The sequence below is a fragment of the Vulpes lagopus genome, chromosome 1 (assembly GCF_018345385.1).
Source record: "Vulpes lagopus strain Blue_001 chromosome 1, ASM1834538v1, whole genome shotgun sequence".
NCBI lineage: Eukaryota > Metazoa > Chordata > Mammalia > Carnivora > Canidae > Vulpes > Vulpes lagopus.
Genome location: NC_054824.1, coordinates 171,754,126 through 171,769,900, shown reverse-complemented (window position 1 = coordinate 171,769,900; position 15,775 = coordinate 171,754,126). Strand labels below are relative to the sequence as shown.

General features: G+C 56.1%; 1 protein-coding gene across 5 annotated transcripts in view; it reads left to right on the top strand.

The window, feature by feature from the left end:
- KIAA1614 (KIAA1614 ortholog) overlaps nucleotides 1-15,775 on the top strand; it is a 43,844-nt gene that overhangs the window by 13,926 nt on the left and 14,143 nt on the right. For 4 of the 5 annotated variants that reach the window (XM_041762013.1, XM_041761995.1, XM_041762022.1 and 1 more), the window contains exons 4-7: nucleotides 1,350-1,493; nucleotides 9,620-11,151; nucleotides 13,012-13,168; nucleotides 14,706-14,964. In XM_041762013.1, the coding sequence (XP_041617947.1) occupies nucleotides 1,350-1,493; nucleotides 9,620-11,151; nucleotides 13,012-13,168; nucleotides 14,706-14,964 (2,092 nt within the window). The remainder of the gene's footprint in view (nucleotides 1-1,349; nucleotides 1,494-9,619; nucleotides 11,152-13,011; nucleotides 13,169-14,705; nucleotides 14,965-15,775) is intronic. The other variant, XM_041762005.1, reaches the window with a different exon arrangement.

The window sequence follows — 15,775 nt, the reverse complement described above, 5'->3', positions numbered from 1 at the left end:
ATGTCCCAAGGAGGCTCCTGAGTTATGCCATTTCCCACTCACATCTGTCACCTGTCATCCAGGAAACTGCTTGCTTCCTTCCCCCTCAGGCCCCTTTCTCCAGGTCACCTGTGCAGTGGGTAAATGAGGGATTTGGGGGGCTGCAGTCTGGGATCTAGGCCTGGGTGAGCCTCTACCTGCCTGAGTTCTCTTTTTTGTGGAGCCTCCCTGGTGAGGACAGCCCCACATATATGACAGTGAGGACAGTGAGCCGCAGGGGATGCTGAAGTCACATCAAAGTGTGTCTGACTCCAGCCACAAACATTCTCAGCCTGCCCTGGGACCCAGGGATGGGAGGAAGGAGGAGACCCAGGGTGTGGGAAGGATACCAGAGGTACCAGAGGCACTGGGGCTGGCGATCGTCTGCTTTGCTCTCCATGGATGTTCGACCTTGAGCAACGTGCCAAATGTTCCTGTCTGCGGCGGAACACCCTCATCTGTCAAGCGGAGAGCACACCTGCCCTGTGCCCGCCTGGCTGGGGAGAGAGAGCTCTGTGGAGAGAGAAGGTTGGCAGTGGGAGGCTGTGGGCTGCGGTTACTGCTCTACCCGGTGCTGCTGGCTGGCACAGGCTGCGGGACAGCTCTGAGAAAGGGCTGCGGCTCTGGATGGGCCGGGGAGGCCGCACATCTGGGGGCGGGGGGGCTGGGCTGGTGGAGGACCCTTATTATTACGAAAATCGAGCCATTTGCTGGCTTGGTGTGGGTCCAGCTTCATTTCTCTCCGCCCTGAGCCGATGCCTGACGGGTTTGGATTGGGACTGAGGCAAGCAAGCACCAGGATTTATAGAAATGTCATTCCCCCAAAGGAGCAGAATGCAACGGGCTGCGGCCTGACTCCTCATGTCTGTGGTGGGGGCTTGCGTGGGTGTGTGTGGGTGCAAAGAGAAGCAGAAGGAGAGAGGGAGGTGATGTGTGTAAAGACCATCTGGCTGGGCACAGGCCCAGTCCAACCACGCCAGGCCCTTCCCCCGTTCTCCCAGATAACTCCCGCTGCCTGCCCAGGGAAGGGACAATAGAATAGTCTGGAGATTCCCCTACCCTTCTTAGATCCTCCTGGGCTCTCTGCCTCCAGACCCAGAGCAGATGTCCAAGGTGGGCTAGCTTCCCGGCCCTGTCCAGAGACCCTCAGGGCCATTGCCCCAGGCCGTGGCCCTCAGGCTGCTGCCTCTGTGTGGGAGCTGGACGAGGAAGGCTGCACATGCAGGCTTTTCCCGGCATAGCAGGGCTCAGTGCTGTGAAAGCCCTTCTAATCCGTGTTATTTTCTTCTAATCCCTCCCCCGCCTGCTCTGGCCTGTGTGCAACCCTGCAGGACCTTTGGTCCCAAGCCGGAGTCTGTGCTGAGCCACAGGCATGAGGAAGCCAAGCATCTGCTGCAGCGTGCCCGCATGAAGGCCAGGACCCGGCCCCTCCGTGCCAGCCATGATATCGTGCCCACTGTCGCCCGGGGCAGCCGGTGAGTGGGGCCCTGGCCAGGCTGGCCGAGGAGGGCCGTGGCAGGGAGGAGAGGTAGGAAGGAGCCCAAATGCCGCCGCTCGCTACTCCCTCTGGCTATGGCTCCCATGTGAGGCCCTTGATTTAATTCATTTAGTCGGTCAACACACCTTAACTGTCAAGTGTCAGACATCGAGTAGTCACAGGTGAATGACACATGATCCGAGCTCCCTGGAGGACAGATGTCACAATCTCCAGGGAGGAAGACAGGCACACAGATCAGGACAATTCTGTGGACTGTGGGGTAGGAGAGGAGAGAGGTGCATGCAGGGCAGGAAACCCCTACCTCCATTCGGAAAGGACAGCAGAGGCTCCAGAGGAGGCGGCCTCTGAGGGGGGCCTTGAAGGAGATATCTGTCTTCATGGGGCAGAGGATGGAGGCCGGGGTGGTGAGCAGTCCAGGGCAGAAACCCTGAGCAGAAACACCGAGTTCATGGGGGAACTTCAAGAGTGGCTTGAAGGCCAGGGAGCCCAGTGGAGGCCTCATGGAGGCTTCCAGGCCTGCGGAACAGTTCGACGTCTCCAGTAATAGCTAGGAGCCACTGAAGGATTTTTAGCTGGTAGAGAGCATGATCACATTTGCCCCTCAGTAAAGCTGTTTTGGCTGCAGGGATGTATTTGATCTGGAGCCCTGGGGCAGGAGGGGGCGGCCCTGTAATCCTGGTGAGGTGTGACAGGGAGGAGGAGGAGGAGACAAGAGATTGCCGAGAGTCAGAAGCAGGCAGGTTTACTGAGGCAGCAGAGACCCTGGAACCAGACCACTGGGTTTGAATTCAGGCTCTGCCACTTACCGGCTGTATGCCTTCGGGGAAGTCTCTGTGCCTCAGTTTCATCATCTGCAGAATGGGAATTATCGTAGTACCAGTCTTACAGGGTTATGTGAAGTAATACACGTCCGGTGTTTAGAACTCTGCTGGCGCATACTGAGCACCATGTGAGCATTCTCTCTTTCCAGTAATCCTTCAGTTAACTGGATGTGGAAGTGTGAGAAGGGGAGGCATCCAGGATGAAAACCCAGGATCCGACAGGGTATCTGGCGGTTTGCGGGGGGGCATTAGCTAAGGGGTGAAGTCGAGGTCCAGGTCAGGCTTTGGAGGGTGTTGCCCATGGAACATGCACTAGAAATGCTTATCAGGCAGTTGGATATGAGGTCTGTAGAGATGGAGAGGAGTCAGAAAGACAGGTTGGGGCATTATCCTGCTTTCATGATGCTGGGGCCAGGGGTGAGGGTGAACCCACTGGACATGAAGAGAACAAGTTCAAGGGCATTCAGACCAGCACTTCACATAGGTGGCTGCTCCTGGAGTGACACCCTGTCCCCATCATTGTGCCATTCCATATGCCATGCCCCTCAAGGAACCACTTACACTTGGACTTTACACACCAGAGCCAGTGCCCCTGGGTGGGCCTGACTTGGAGCTGCCAGCCCACGCCATGTTGAGCCAGCCCCGAAGCAGGACATCTGTGCCGTTGACAAACCCTGTGCTTTTGCCACCATGATGGGAATCCTGGGTGTGCTGGTTTCCATCACCGAGTGGTACTAGAGGGAGTGAGGGTTCTCTGTGGAACCGGACCATATGCTCTTTGATGGGGAACACTGAGCCTGCTCATTGAAGGCCGTGGACGGTCATGGCACCATTGAGATGACTCCAGCATGAGCAGAGGGCTGAGGCCTGCCCCTGTGTTCAGTGTCATCGTGGCCCCTCAGAGAGGGGCTCAGGAGATCCTAAATCCTGGCAAGAAGTGCCAAACAGGCTACCCTTTTATTTCTACAACCGTGCCTTGTCTCCCTCCGCTTGGAGGGCACTAGTTAGGAATGGGCATGGCTTCTCTGAAGCATCCAAACTATTCTTCTCTGCATGTATACGAAGCTCAGCCCTTAGACTTTCACAGAGCCCTCTCTCTGTTCCACTTTCTATAGATCCTTAGGCTGGGTCGAGTAGCCGCAGAATAGTCAAGAAGACTATTTGCAGAACAGATGTGACTGTGTAAAGGTCCTCTTGGACACCTCCTGTTCCCCAGATTACATGAGCAGCTCATAACAACCCCAGTCACTAACCTTAAAGCACGTTCCCTTTTGTCAGGCTGTCCCCTGGCCATCGAAATGCTATAGAAATGCAAGGTGACCCACTTTAGCAGCTGCTGTGTCCAGAAAAGAATTACTTCGACTTGGCAGCCCTGGTGAATCCTCAGAGGGTGTAGCTGAAAAATCAAGGCCAGATGGCTTGCTGCAGATGCTTCTAAAGGTTATGCTTGTCAGATCGCCCTGGAGAGCCCTGCTGAGTTCACATGGAGATGCCACACAGGCCCCAGGCCTGAGTCAGATGCAGGAGTGCCCCTGCGCCCTCCCCCGCCTTCAGCCCAGAGGCATCACTCCTTCCCAAGAGCAGCTCGGTGAAAGATGGATGGGAGGGTGGGGGTAGGCCAGACAGTCTCCAGAAGGCCTCCTTTATCGTCGGTCTGGCTGGAGGTGGCTGGGGCAGGCCTGAACAGACAGGCTTTTCCAGGAGTTGAAGAGGTAGCAGTAACTGCATTTTCTGGAAGCAAATCAGTGTAGAAATGGAGCGGCTCCTGGAAACACAGGCTCTTGCCATTTTGGGGACAGGCATGCCTCGGCTGGTGTTCCTAAATACCAGGAGGGCAGAGCACGTCAGCAAGAGGCAGAGCGTGGGAGGGGAGCACCACGGATGCTGTTGTCCTGTGTCAGGTGGTGGCTGCGTTAAGACTATAGAGCTCGTGCAGGTTGCACTGACTGTGTGGTAAGGACGGCACTGTTAGAAGAAGTGGGCTTCCAGAAAGGGGCCTTCCCATGGAGGCCTTCGAACTCCAGCTGTTGGGCCCTACAGAATCCTCTCCAAGAGGGGTGGTGGAGGAGGCAGCTGGGGGAGCGTGGCCGGTAGGGTACTCGTTTGAGGCCGAAGTGTCTTATTCACTGTGCACCTGTCTCCAGAACCCTCAGCACACCCGTATGCCCCGTTCCCAGCACTGTTGGCAGAGGCCTCTGGTTTCTGCAGCAGAGTTGAGGGTAACTTATGTGACCAAACTCTCCTTCAATTCTCCTTTTAGAACAAAGATGTTATTTCTACTTTTGGCATAAATTCCAGGATGACTCAATTCACCCTCGTGTATGTAAAAGTTAAGGTCACCGATGTGGCTGACGGCACATTCCCTTATTACCTTAGGAATGTACGGCCTTTAAAGCTGAGGCTTTCTTTTTCCTCCCCACAAAGTACAGCCTGCATCCTGTCAGCCTTGCAGGGCAGTGCCCTCTGGGGCCCGCACAGGGGTTGCTTGTGTCGGCCAGTGTACTGAATCTCCCAGGGGGCCTTTCCCTGCGGTGGGGTGGGGGTGTGCTGCAGGGGTGGGGCTTCTGCTGGCTGTGCTGCCTCTTGTTTCTGGGGGAGGGGAGGTGATGCTGTGTCTCTGACCAGAGCCTTCCTGTCCTTGGCTAGAATGCTCTGGAGAGCTGACCCAGGAACCCCTGTATGCACAGCGACCCCACCAGAGTGAGTGTCCCACAGCGCCTTCCTCAGATTGTGAGCAGCGGGAGAGATACAGGTACAGGTAGGGTCCTCAGGGGTAAGAGCTTGAGTCTCCAGGGCTTCACAGGACCAGCAGAAAACTGTCATCCACACACGGATCACAGGGACTTCCCTGGCCATGTTGAGACAAGCAGGGAGACCCCAAACCGTCCTCAGCAGAGGGCAGTCCTAACCAAGGACTCTGCATCTCCCTGCTGCATACCCCTCTCTGAATGCAGACCCACATTATGACTTTTGGGGGTCCCAGGCACTCTTGCCTTCTCTGCCTTCCTCCATAAAAAAAAAAAAGTTAAAAAGTATAGTTTATGATCATGCAGGTTTAAAGGTAGTGTGTATTGGAATGTTTTCTTAGACTTAAAGATTTGTTTTCTTCTGACTTGAAATTAAAACATTTCATGGGTTCCTGCCAAGTATCATGGCCCATAGACTCTGTGGCTGTTGTGCCTAATGGATAAATTGGCCCCATCTGAATGTGAGTTCCAGAAAACAGGATGACAGACAACCCTGCGGTATTCCTCAAAGCAGCGCTTTTAAGCACAGGCTCTGCTCAGGTCTCAAAGCAGGCAGTTCCACTTGCTTAGCAGTAGTTCTTTAAAAAAAAAAAAAGAAAAATTCCTCCTGAATCAATGTTAATTGAGAGAAAATACTGGAGCCAGGGGTTGCATCCTAGGGCAGGGTAAACATTTAGCCAACACCTAGGTTCAGCCTCCAAGGAGCCCCCCAGTGCCTGCACTGTGGCACTTGAAGCTGCAAGATTTAGGAAGTGTTCACCCCTCCTTAGTATGGCATGGTGGGGCCTTGACTGTGGCTTTATTCTGCAGGCTCAGCATCCAGTTAGGTGACCACCAGCCCCTCCCCTGTGTGATCAGAGTCCTGCAGTCTGACATTTGAGCTTGTAGTCTGTCTGACAGGGCATGGGTGAGGGAAGGAGTGCCTTAATTTTTAGACATAGCTGATTCCTATAGAGTTTTGCAGAGAATCAGTCTTAAACAATTTAACTCTGACCTCTCAGAGCACCTTTTGATTCCAAAGGGTAACCTTTATGCATCATATTCCACACCCTCGGCAATCCAGACCATTCCAATCCACTAAGATTGGGAGGCTAGTCAGTGGCTTTACTGTCAAGGCACCGAGGGAGGGGATGGTTAGGAATGGCCAGTGACTAGAGCAGCCCCGGTGGCTTGGCGGTTTGGTGCCGCCTTCGGCCCAGGGCCTGATCCTGGAGACCCGGGATCAAGTCCTATGTCGGGCTTCCGGCATGGAGCCTGCTTCTCCCTCTGCCTGTGTCTCTGCCTCTCTCTCTGTCTGTGTCTCTCATGAATAAATAAATAACATCTTAAAAAAAAAAAGGAAAAGGAATGGCCAGTGACATCCCCCAGGGCACAGTCATGTTCACCTGAGCCATACAGGCAATGCCATTTATTCATACAGAAAGTGGGGAAGGACAGTGTGTCCAGTCCGGTAAATGCTCTGTCCATGTAGAGGCCTAGATGGCAGCCCCTTCAGTGGCCATTCTCCCCACCAGCCGGCATGCTTTAATAGTAGTTGTTAAGCATGTATGGTTTCTTCCTGATGTTATCTGAACTCCTTTCTTTTTAATTATATACCATATTTGTCCTTCTGCTGGGGTAACTGTAAACTTGGTGAGGGAGGAACTCACATTAAGGCAGCCTTTTTGAAAGCATTGCCATTCTTCTTCCAGAATCACCAAAGCATCCAATTAGGGGAAGGATTAGTAAATCCACTAATCACCAACATACATTTCATTATAAGCTGTTGGCTGGGGCATCTGGGTGGCTCAGTGGTTGAGCGTCTGCCTTCAGCTCAGGTTGTGATCCTGGGGTCCTGGGATTGAGTCCCACCCCCATCAGGCTTCCCACATGGAGCTTGCTTCTCCCTCTGCCTCTGTCTCTTCCTCTCTCTCTGTGTCTGTCATGAATAAATAAATAAAATATTAAAAAAATAATAAGTTGTTGGTGTGTCCAGGCAGCTTGAGCAAATTGTGCTATGTACAGTGTGCTATTAGAGAAGAGTGTCCTTCTCTGCTTGGGGAGATGAGGGTGTGGAGAGGAGGGAGGTAAGGTCAGGGAAGGCTTTTAGACACTTTGAGGACTAGGAACAGTACCATAGCACATGAAGTATACCAATATAGATAACCGTGTATATGGACACACTTCTGGGCAATTGGAAAGAAGTGGTGGGTCTCCGAAATCCAGGCTCCTGTCTCTAGGTAGGACTAGACCACCAGCATGGTCAGTGTCTAGTTCTATTTTTGTGGCTCCATCTGAGGGAGAAAAAATATCCACAGCTTGCCTTTCCAGCTGCTTAGGTGCCACTCAGTCTGGAAACTGGTCTTTTGTGGCCTCTCCTTTTTTTTTTTTCTTTTAAGATTTTATATATTTATTCACGAGAGACACACAGAGAAAGAGAGAGGCCAAGACACAGGCAGAGGGAGAAGCGGGATCCATGCAGGGAGCCCGACGTGGGACTCGATCCCAGGTCTCCAGGATCATGCCCTGGGCTGAAGGTGGCGCTAAACCACTGAGCCACCCGGGCTGCCCTGGCCTCTCCTTTATAGGAATGAGGAGGGACCATGTGGTCATGGCAGTGCCTTCCAGCACTAACACCTTGTGGGTCTGTGGTGACAAATGAGTGGTACAGGTGTTCAGAGGAGGGAGATATTATCATGGTGCATTAGTCAGGTTTCTTCAGAGGAAGAACCAACAGGGTGTGTGTGTGTGTGTGTATATATATATATATATATATAGGGAGAGAGAGAGAGAGAGATTTATTTTAAGGAATTGAGTCATGTGATCATGGAGACATGATAAGTCCAAAATCTGCAGAGTAGGCTGGCAGGCTTCAGATTCAGGGAAGAGTAGCAACTCGAATCTAAAGGCAGTCTACTAGCAGAATTTCTTCTTGCTCAGGGAAGATCAGTATTTGTGTTCTAAGACCCTCAACTGATTGGATGAGGTCAACCGTATCGTGGAGGGTATCAGCTTTATACAAAGTTCAAACATCTAAATGCTAATCTTATACAAAAAATGTCTTCACTAAAACATCCGGAATAATGTTTGACCCAGGTACCTGGGCACCGTGGTACCAATCAAGTTGACACATACTTTTTAAATTATTTTTTTCATAGACATTTTATTTTTTTAAGATTTTATTTATTTGAGAGAGAGAGAGAGCACAAGCAGGAGGGAGCAGCAGGCTCCCCACTGAGCATGGAGCCCAATGTAGGGCTCAATGCCAGGGTCCTGGAATCATGATCTGAGCCGAAGGCAGACACTTAACTGAGCCACCCAGGCATCCCTCAAGTTGGCACATAAGATTAACCATCACACATGGTATGTCTATACACCAGGTAACATTTCACAGATAGGATTCAAATGCAGGCAAGTTAAGAAAAAAGGCTCCAGGAAATGGTGCAAGAGGGCTGCATGAGGTTGATGAGGTAGGCAGCCTCATGGCCCTGTAACGGGGTGGGGGGAAGCTGGAGACTAAAACAGTGAGGAAGGCCAAGCGCCTGTATTTTCAGCACAAAGACTGTGAAGCAAATCCTGTGTGCCCCCTTGGGGGATGGTGTGACAGAGCTGTGCTCCAAGAGGACTAACAGACAGGAGGCAGGGAGGCTGGATAAGAGGCTGCGGTCCAGTGTGAATCCCAAACAGGGAGCAGGAGATTGATGGGGAGGCCACTGCAGGGAAAAGGAAGGGACGAACAGACCCTACTTAGGTAGCCTTTGATTAGGAAATGCCTGGAAACTCAGGCCACCTGGCTCCAGGGTGTGAGATTCGTGTGGGTGTTTTCTTGAGCTGAGCAGCACTTGACCACCACACAGTGTCTCCCAGAGCAAAGGTTGGTGACACAGTGTGATGGCTCTTCTTAGCACAGTGCTTGTCCTCACAGCATTTCAGAGTGTGTGTGAGCGGCTGAGGAGGGCGGGAGAAGGTGGGTGCTGGAACAGACAAGATGGAGAGTCCAAGGAGAAGCACTGGTGTCAATCTGTCGAAATTGTGTCTGAGCAAGATGATTAGGAACCCTGAGTGGGCAGTTTCGGGAGCAAGAAAGCTTAGAAATCCTGACTTGAGGCCCCACACAGCCTCTGTAGAGACATAATTCACTCTTCCCATTAAACTTTTATAGCAAATACAGCATTGGGACAAGTCATCCCTTACCAGATGCCCATGAACGCCAGGCTCACTTCCTCTTAAGTGTGCGCCCTAGTGCACGTGTGCCTGCCTGCGCACCCCACTATGAGGACTTCGCTATCATCCCTCCTACCTCCTGTGTTCAACACAATGTTTCATCTTGACTCAGGCTGAGCCAGGCGACAGGAGGAGAGCCAAAAGTGGAGAAGATCCTATTGATTTGGTTTAGTGCCCAGTCTCGGGATCAAGATGGGCTTGGAAGCTGCCCGGTTTGCGCCCTGCCTCCCCAGGCCCCGGGTGTGGGTGACACTGGAGCGCCCAGGGGAGCGGTGCCCCGGGCCGTGCCGCCTCTTCTCTCTCTGACCTGTCTCCTCCCGTCTCCCCATCAGAGACGACCGGAGCAGCCCAGCCCCCGACCCGCGGACGCCCCAGGCCTGCAGAGGCAGCCCCCAGAACGGGAACACGAGTGACTCCTCCAGCGGGGAGTCCAGCAGCGGGCGCTGGCCCAGGCGCGGCGCCTCCCCGTCCCGCGTGCGCTTCGAGGACGAGTCGGCCCGCGACGCCGAGTCCCGCTACCTGGAGCGGCTGCGGCAGCGGCAGCGGCCGGCGGCCTCCCGGGGCCCGCTGCGCTCCGAGCCCGACCTGGGCCGCTACGGGCGCGGGGGCCTGGCGCGCTCCGACGGCGCAGGGGCGCTCGGCCGGCTGCTGGGCCGCCTGGAGCGCGGGCCCGTCCCCGCGCCGCCGCCCAGGACGTGCCGGGCCTGCGGCAGCTGCAGGGACGCCCCCGCGCAGGCGAGCCCCGACCCCAGGGCGCTGCGGGAGCGCCCGGCTGCCTGCGCGGTGCAGGCGGTGCAGGCGGTGCAGGCGGCGCCCGCGCAGCCCCCGAGCTCCCGGGGCTCCAGCGCCCCCTCGAGGCTCCGCCCCGCCGAGCCCGGGTGCCCCCCCGCAGGCATCCGGGAAACGCACGTGGGAGCCGCGCGGCGCCCCGAGGAGGCCGACTCGGCGCCGGACAGCACGGACACGTCGGACGGCGGCAGGACCGACAGCGAGGAGGCCGGGCCCTCGCGCCCCAGCAGGGCCCGCGGCGGGGCCGGGGGCAGCAGTCCGCGTCTGCGGGGCTCCAGGCCTCGGGGAGGCCCCAGCGGGTTCCGGAAGGCCGACCCGGAGCTGCCCCGGGGCGCTGCGGCCCCGCACCCCCTGCCCGGGGTTGATCAGGCGGAGGGTGCAGCCCAGGTCAGAGGAGGCAGGGGACAGGTGCCCGAGGGGACTCTGTCTCCCAGGGAAGACGCTTTCGCTAAGCCTCCCGTCCCGGAATCTAAAAGGCCTTCCCTGGGGTCCCAGTGGCAGCCTGGGCCAGCGCTGGGAGATCACTGGGTCCACCCGGTGGATTCCTGGGCTCCGGGCAGGACAGCCTCTCCGCCCGCCCCTTCCATGAAGCGGGGACCGGGGTCGCCGGGCAGACAAGCCCCGGCTGCAGAAAGCCCAGAGTCTCTGGAGACCGTCTCTGCTTCCTCCCTGCAACAGAGCCACGCAGAGGCCCCTGCCCTGCGCCAGGCCCAGCAGCCAACCTCTTCCTTCTCCCCCGAAGCCTGGGTGCCAACCCCTCCATCTTCAAGGAAAGTCACCTCCCCGGTGTCTCACAGGAAGGCAGCCCTGGCTGGGCCCCGCAGGCTGAGTGAACCCGGAGAGCCTGCGGACACCCCTCTGCCTCTTTCAAGAAGTGTGATTCCCAGGACCTGTGAGCGCTCCCCTGCACAGACCCAGCCCCACGGCCCCGCAGTCAGGCAGCCGCTGCTGGCCCTGTCCACCAACAACTGCAACAACAGCGTGCCCCCAGGGCCGCAAGAGTCCTGGGGAGGAGCTGTCCCCGAGGGCAAGGCGGAGGAGGGCCCCTGTAGCCAGGAGAGCCGCAGCACCACCGGTAAGCAGAGACCCCGGGCCAGGCGCTCTGAGCCCTTCCTTGCTTTTTATCTGAATCCGTGACATAGCTATATGCGCACTCCCGACAGCCTCTTGGAGCCCTTCAGAGCAGTGGCAGGTGTTCTGGAAGCTGCGGAGTCTGTGGGCTGGGCGGAAGACGACTCCACATCAGCCTGGTCACAGATTAGCCAACTCCTGCTGGGGAGGCAGAAGGCAGAGAGGCCGTGAGGCCCTCCGACTGCGGGGGACCCTGAGGTGTCAGGGTCTGCGGCTGCTGGAGGCCTGGGCTTTAAGGGAAGTTTACTACCAACAGCAGGAATGATACAACAGCTCCAGATTCACTATTTACTTAAAGCAGTAAATGCCTGATCATCACAGGATTGAGGCCCTTTCCTTCAACATCTTCGTTTCATTCATTCCCTCTTTCATTCGTTCAACACTGAGCACCATACCAGGCACTGGGTGGGTGGGGGGATGCATAAGTGAATTTATTCTGCAGGAGTCCTGCCCTTGAGACCTTCTCTGGGCAGTAGACGTGCTGTCTGGGGGACCCAGGGACCAGGGGGCAGAGCCCTCCCAGGCCCTCAGCCCTCCTGGGCAGGCTTGTTGGCTTCAGCAGGAAGGGCTGCAAAAGGGTATAGACGGCATCAACTCTGCCCTGGGAAGAGATCCTTGTATTGTGGGCACAGCCTGGGCATCAGTGGCCCTAAGCTCAGATCCTTAATGCTGTGATCTGAGGTGAGTAACTCGGCCATTCACTCTGAGGCAGAGACAACAGGTCTGCCCCCGTGGCCTACCCTAGTGTGTCCAACACTGTGACAGGCCTGGGGTCGGGATGGCTTGGAAACACAGCGGAGGACAGCAGAGAGCTGATAGGCTGTGCTGACCTTACTGAAGACGTGGGTGCCAAGCACCCTACCCCCCGGTGTGTTGGCCACCCCCTCTGCTGCACACGGGGACACAGACACCTTTCCTCTCCCTCCCCTGCTGACAGGAGCCTCAAGAAAGCAGGTCGCGCCCTGGGCCGCCGCCCCGTTCTAAGGTGTGCTTTCTGCTGTGGGGTGGGCTCTGGGCCGGCTGCTGGCCGCCGCCAGCCACTTCCTGGGGAGCTTCTATTCCGCCAGCCGCTGGCCTTCCTGGGCCACTTCGCTTTCACCTTCTCAGTCTCCTCCTCTCGTCAGCCAGGAGTCCCGGGCACACCACGGAGGCCTTTTGTGCTCCGGGCTCTTCCTCTGTAACCCGGGGTCATAGGAGAACCTATCTCCTAGAACCCACGGAATGATCTCTGTAGAGGGTTAAATCATTGCCTAGCACGTCACAAATGCTCCAGAAATGGTCCTGTCATGAAAGCTGTTAGATATCTCGACCACCAAGATTGTGGTTTCCATCCCAGGAATGCAAAATGTCCCCGTTCCCAGCTATGTCTCTTGCTATAGGAGGGACGTGACTTATCGCCAGCAGCTCCTTCATCGTAGACACTTATTGATCGTCTACTGTGTACCAGTTGCTGTGCTGGGGTGATGGGTACAGCAGTAAACAAGACCCCTCATGCCCACCCTGCTTTGTGGGTGTCTCATCACTGCCTCCATTGCTCTTCTGGGGCTCCTGCTGCTCTTGTTGGGCTTGTCCCCTCCCCTGACCATAACCTGTCCCGAGGCCTGCCAGGCTGCTCCTTTTAAGGTGTGGAACGACATGGGGGGCAGTCACTGTCGTCCTCCATCCACGGGTCAAGGGCCTAAGGGGCTTTCAGGGGTTCACAGCATCAGCTGGGAAGGCTGTCAGAGTTGCGCAAATTGTCTCACATTGTTTCTTTTTAATTTCGGGATGGCGTAGTGACACGGGAGGGCTGTGGTTGTTGCAGGAGGAGTCCAGGGCTTTCTCGGCTCGGCAGGTGTTGGCACTGTCAGCTCCATGAGCATCACCCTCTCCTTGACCTCAGAGGAGCCAGAGTCCAGCCAGGAACCAGAGGGAGGCCTGCCGAGGACAGAGTTGAGTTCTGGAGGGCAAGTGTCATCCCGGTGAGTGACAGGAGCAAGAGCCCTGACTGCAGAAGGTGGGAGGCTAGAGGTGCTGGGTGGAGAAAGAGACCCCACTGGCATAACTAACCCCATGACTCCCAAATCCCTAGAGGATTCCTAGACTTATCCCAGGCATGGCACCTTAATACTCCTTTCCCAGCCATTTTGAGTTTGATGTACGTGCTGATTCATTCACCAAGCCTCAAGCTCCAGGTACTCTGCTGGGTGCAGCTGACCAGACAGTCCCCACCCTCAGGGTGCTCCCAGGATGGGGCTGTCTGAGAGGGCTTGGAAACAAGCAGATACTGAGGAAACAGCCTGGCATTCACCTTTCCATTCATTCTCTCCTTTAGCACTGAGGGTCAGAGTCCTTGTCCTGGGTCCCCAAAGCCTGGGTGAGCCAGTGCTCTGGACAGGACATTCTTTTCTGCACTCCACACCCTTCCCAGTGACACCAACAGCCAAATCTCCATCTCTGGCACTGTGTGTTTCCCAGAACCCCAGATCCCTCCATCTGGTTTCCCCTGGCTTCTCCACTAGGGTGTCTCAGAGGCCTTCATGCACCTGCTACCTCAGGTCCTCTTCCTGGCAAACACACCATCCACACAATGCTGCACCCACGATGGCATGACCTTGGCCAATCTCCTCCTTCCGGCCTGATCTGCTGGCATGTCCCCTCCGGCTCCTGCATCCCCTTTTCTTGCCTTTCTCCTGGTCTGAGCTCCATGACTTCGGACAACTCCAACACCCCCGTCTGCTCTCTGCCTTCACTCTCGTTCCTATACTTCCTTCTCAGCACAGCAGTCAAAGTTATCTTTTTTAAACTGCCATTAAATTATGTCATTTCTCCTGCTGAAAACCCCCAGTGGTTTTTTTCTCTCACCTGGAATAGAATCCGAGCCCCTTACCTTGGCTTATGTGCTCTGTGTAATCCGGCCCGCCTGCCTGACCTCCTCTGGCACCTCTTCCCCCTCTTGCTCCCCTCCTCCTGGCTGGTGGCCTGGCCTCATCGTGCTCTGGAACCATGGGACCTCTTCTTGTCCTGGAGCTTCCTGTCTTCTATGCTGCCTCCCGCAGGGATTCTCACTTCTGGCCTCGGCAGGACGGCTCCTCCTTATCATTTAGCCCCCAGCCTAGACACCATCTTCTCAGAAAGACCAGCCACTGTGCTGTTGGTTTTTCTCCTTCGTTTACTAGCTGAGAGTAAGGACTTTGTCTGTCTTGTTTACCACATACCCCTGTTGTTTCTAGAAGGCACAGAGGCTCTGAGGCAATAATGAATGAATGGAACGAATGGGTGGGTGGGCCCATAGTTGAGTGTGATGCCCAGGGTCTTGCCTTCGCCCTCCTCCCTAGATGCTCCCGAGCAGAGCATCCCGCAGACGTCCTCTCAGCCTCTTGGCAGCCAGCTGTCATGTCCTCCACGAGCCATGGGTGCTGGCTCTCCTGGGGCCCTCAGGAGCCTGAGGGGCACTCTGCCCTGGCCTCTGTCCCCTAGCCGACCCCTGCCGGCTTCATGTCCACCCTTGCATTTCAGAGCATTACTGGGTGTCAGTGCTGGACCTGGCCCTCCCAGCGCTGCCCCTTCTGACAGGAGCAAGAAAAGCAGCAGCAGCCTGGCCTCCACCCTGGGGCTGAAGAAGCTCTTCTCAGCCCTGGGCCAGGGCACTAGGCCCAAGCTGGGCAAGGCCCGCAGCTACAGTGTGGAGCAGCTGCAGTCCCCTGCGCCTGGCCCAGCGTCGCACCCCAGCTCCCCCAGAGTGAAGAAAGCCCCGTCGTTACAGTCCCTCCGCCTGGTGAGTCAGAGGGCCAAGGGGTGAGGGCCCCAGTGGTGGTGTAGCCGCCACTGGGATGGAAGGTGACAGGAGATGTGAAGTGCGGAGGATGCTGCCCGAGGCGCCCAGGTGGAGAAAGGGAAGCTGCAGGGCTCCCTGCAGTTGATCCATGAGACCTGGCTCCCCCTGGGCACCAAGGCAGCACCCCACGGTCTGTCCTTCCAGGCGGCTGCCCCAGCATGAGCTCGCCCTAAGCTCCTCCTCCCCCTCTCTCCCCCTCGACTCTGCCACCTTTGCCAAGGCCTACAGTCTATTGTCTGATCATTCTGGAACCTTCTCCATGGTCACGGTGCCTCTCTTAGTCTAGCACAGATAACTTCACACGCAGACTAACACAGCGGCCTCCTGACTGGCATCCCTGCCATGTCTTTCTCTGCCTCCTTCCACAATGGTCCTGATGTGCAGATCTGGTTATGCTACCGCCTTACAGAACATCTGCCTTGGGCCCCTGATCGCCTGCAGGTTAAAGTTCAGACCACCTGACATGGCCAAAGGGCTTCTGGGATCTGCCTTCATCTCTCATCACTCTCCTTCTAACACCCTCTCCGCTGTCCTTGACCTTGCTGTTCTGTAATCAGGCCCCATGCTGACTTTGAACCTTCACCTGAGATGTTTCTCCTACCTTCTCTCCCTGCTACCATCTGCTCATCCATCAGTGCTTCAGGGATTGCCTCCTCCAAGAAGCCAATTCCAGTCCTTTCTTGGGCTGAGCTAGTTGGCCCTCTGCTCTGTGTTCCCCATCTTACCTGTGCTTCCCTCCTTTGGGGAACTT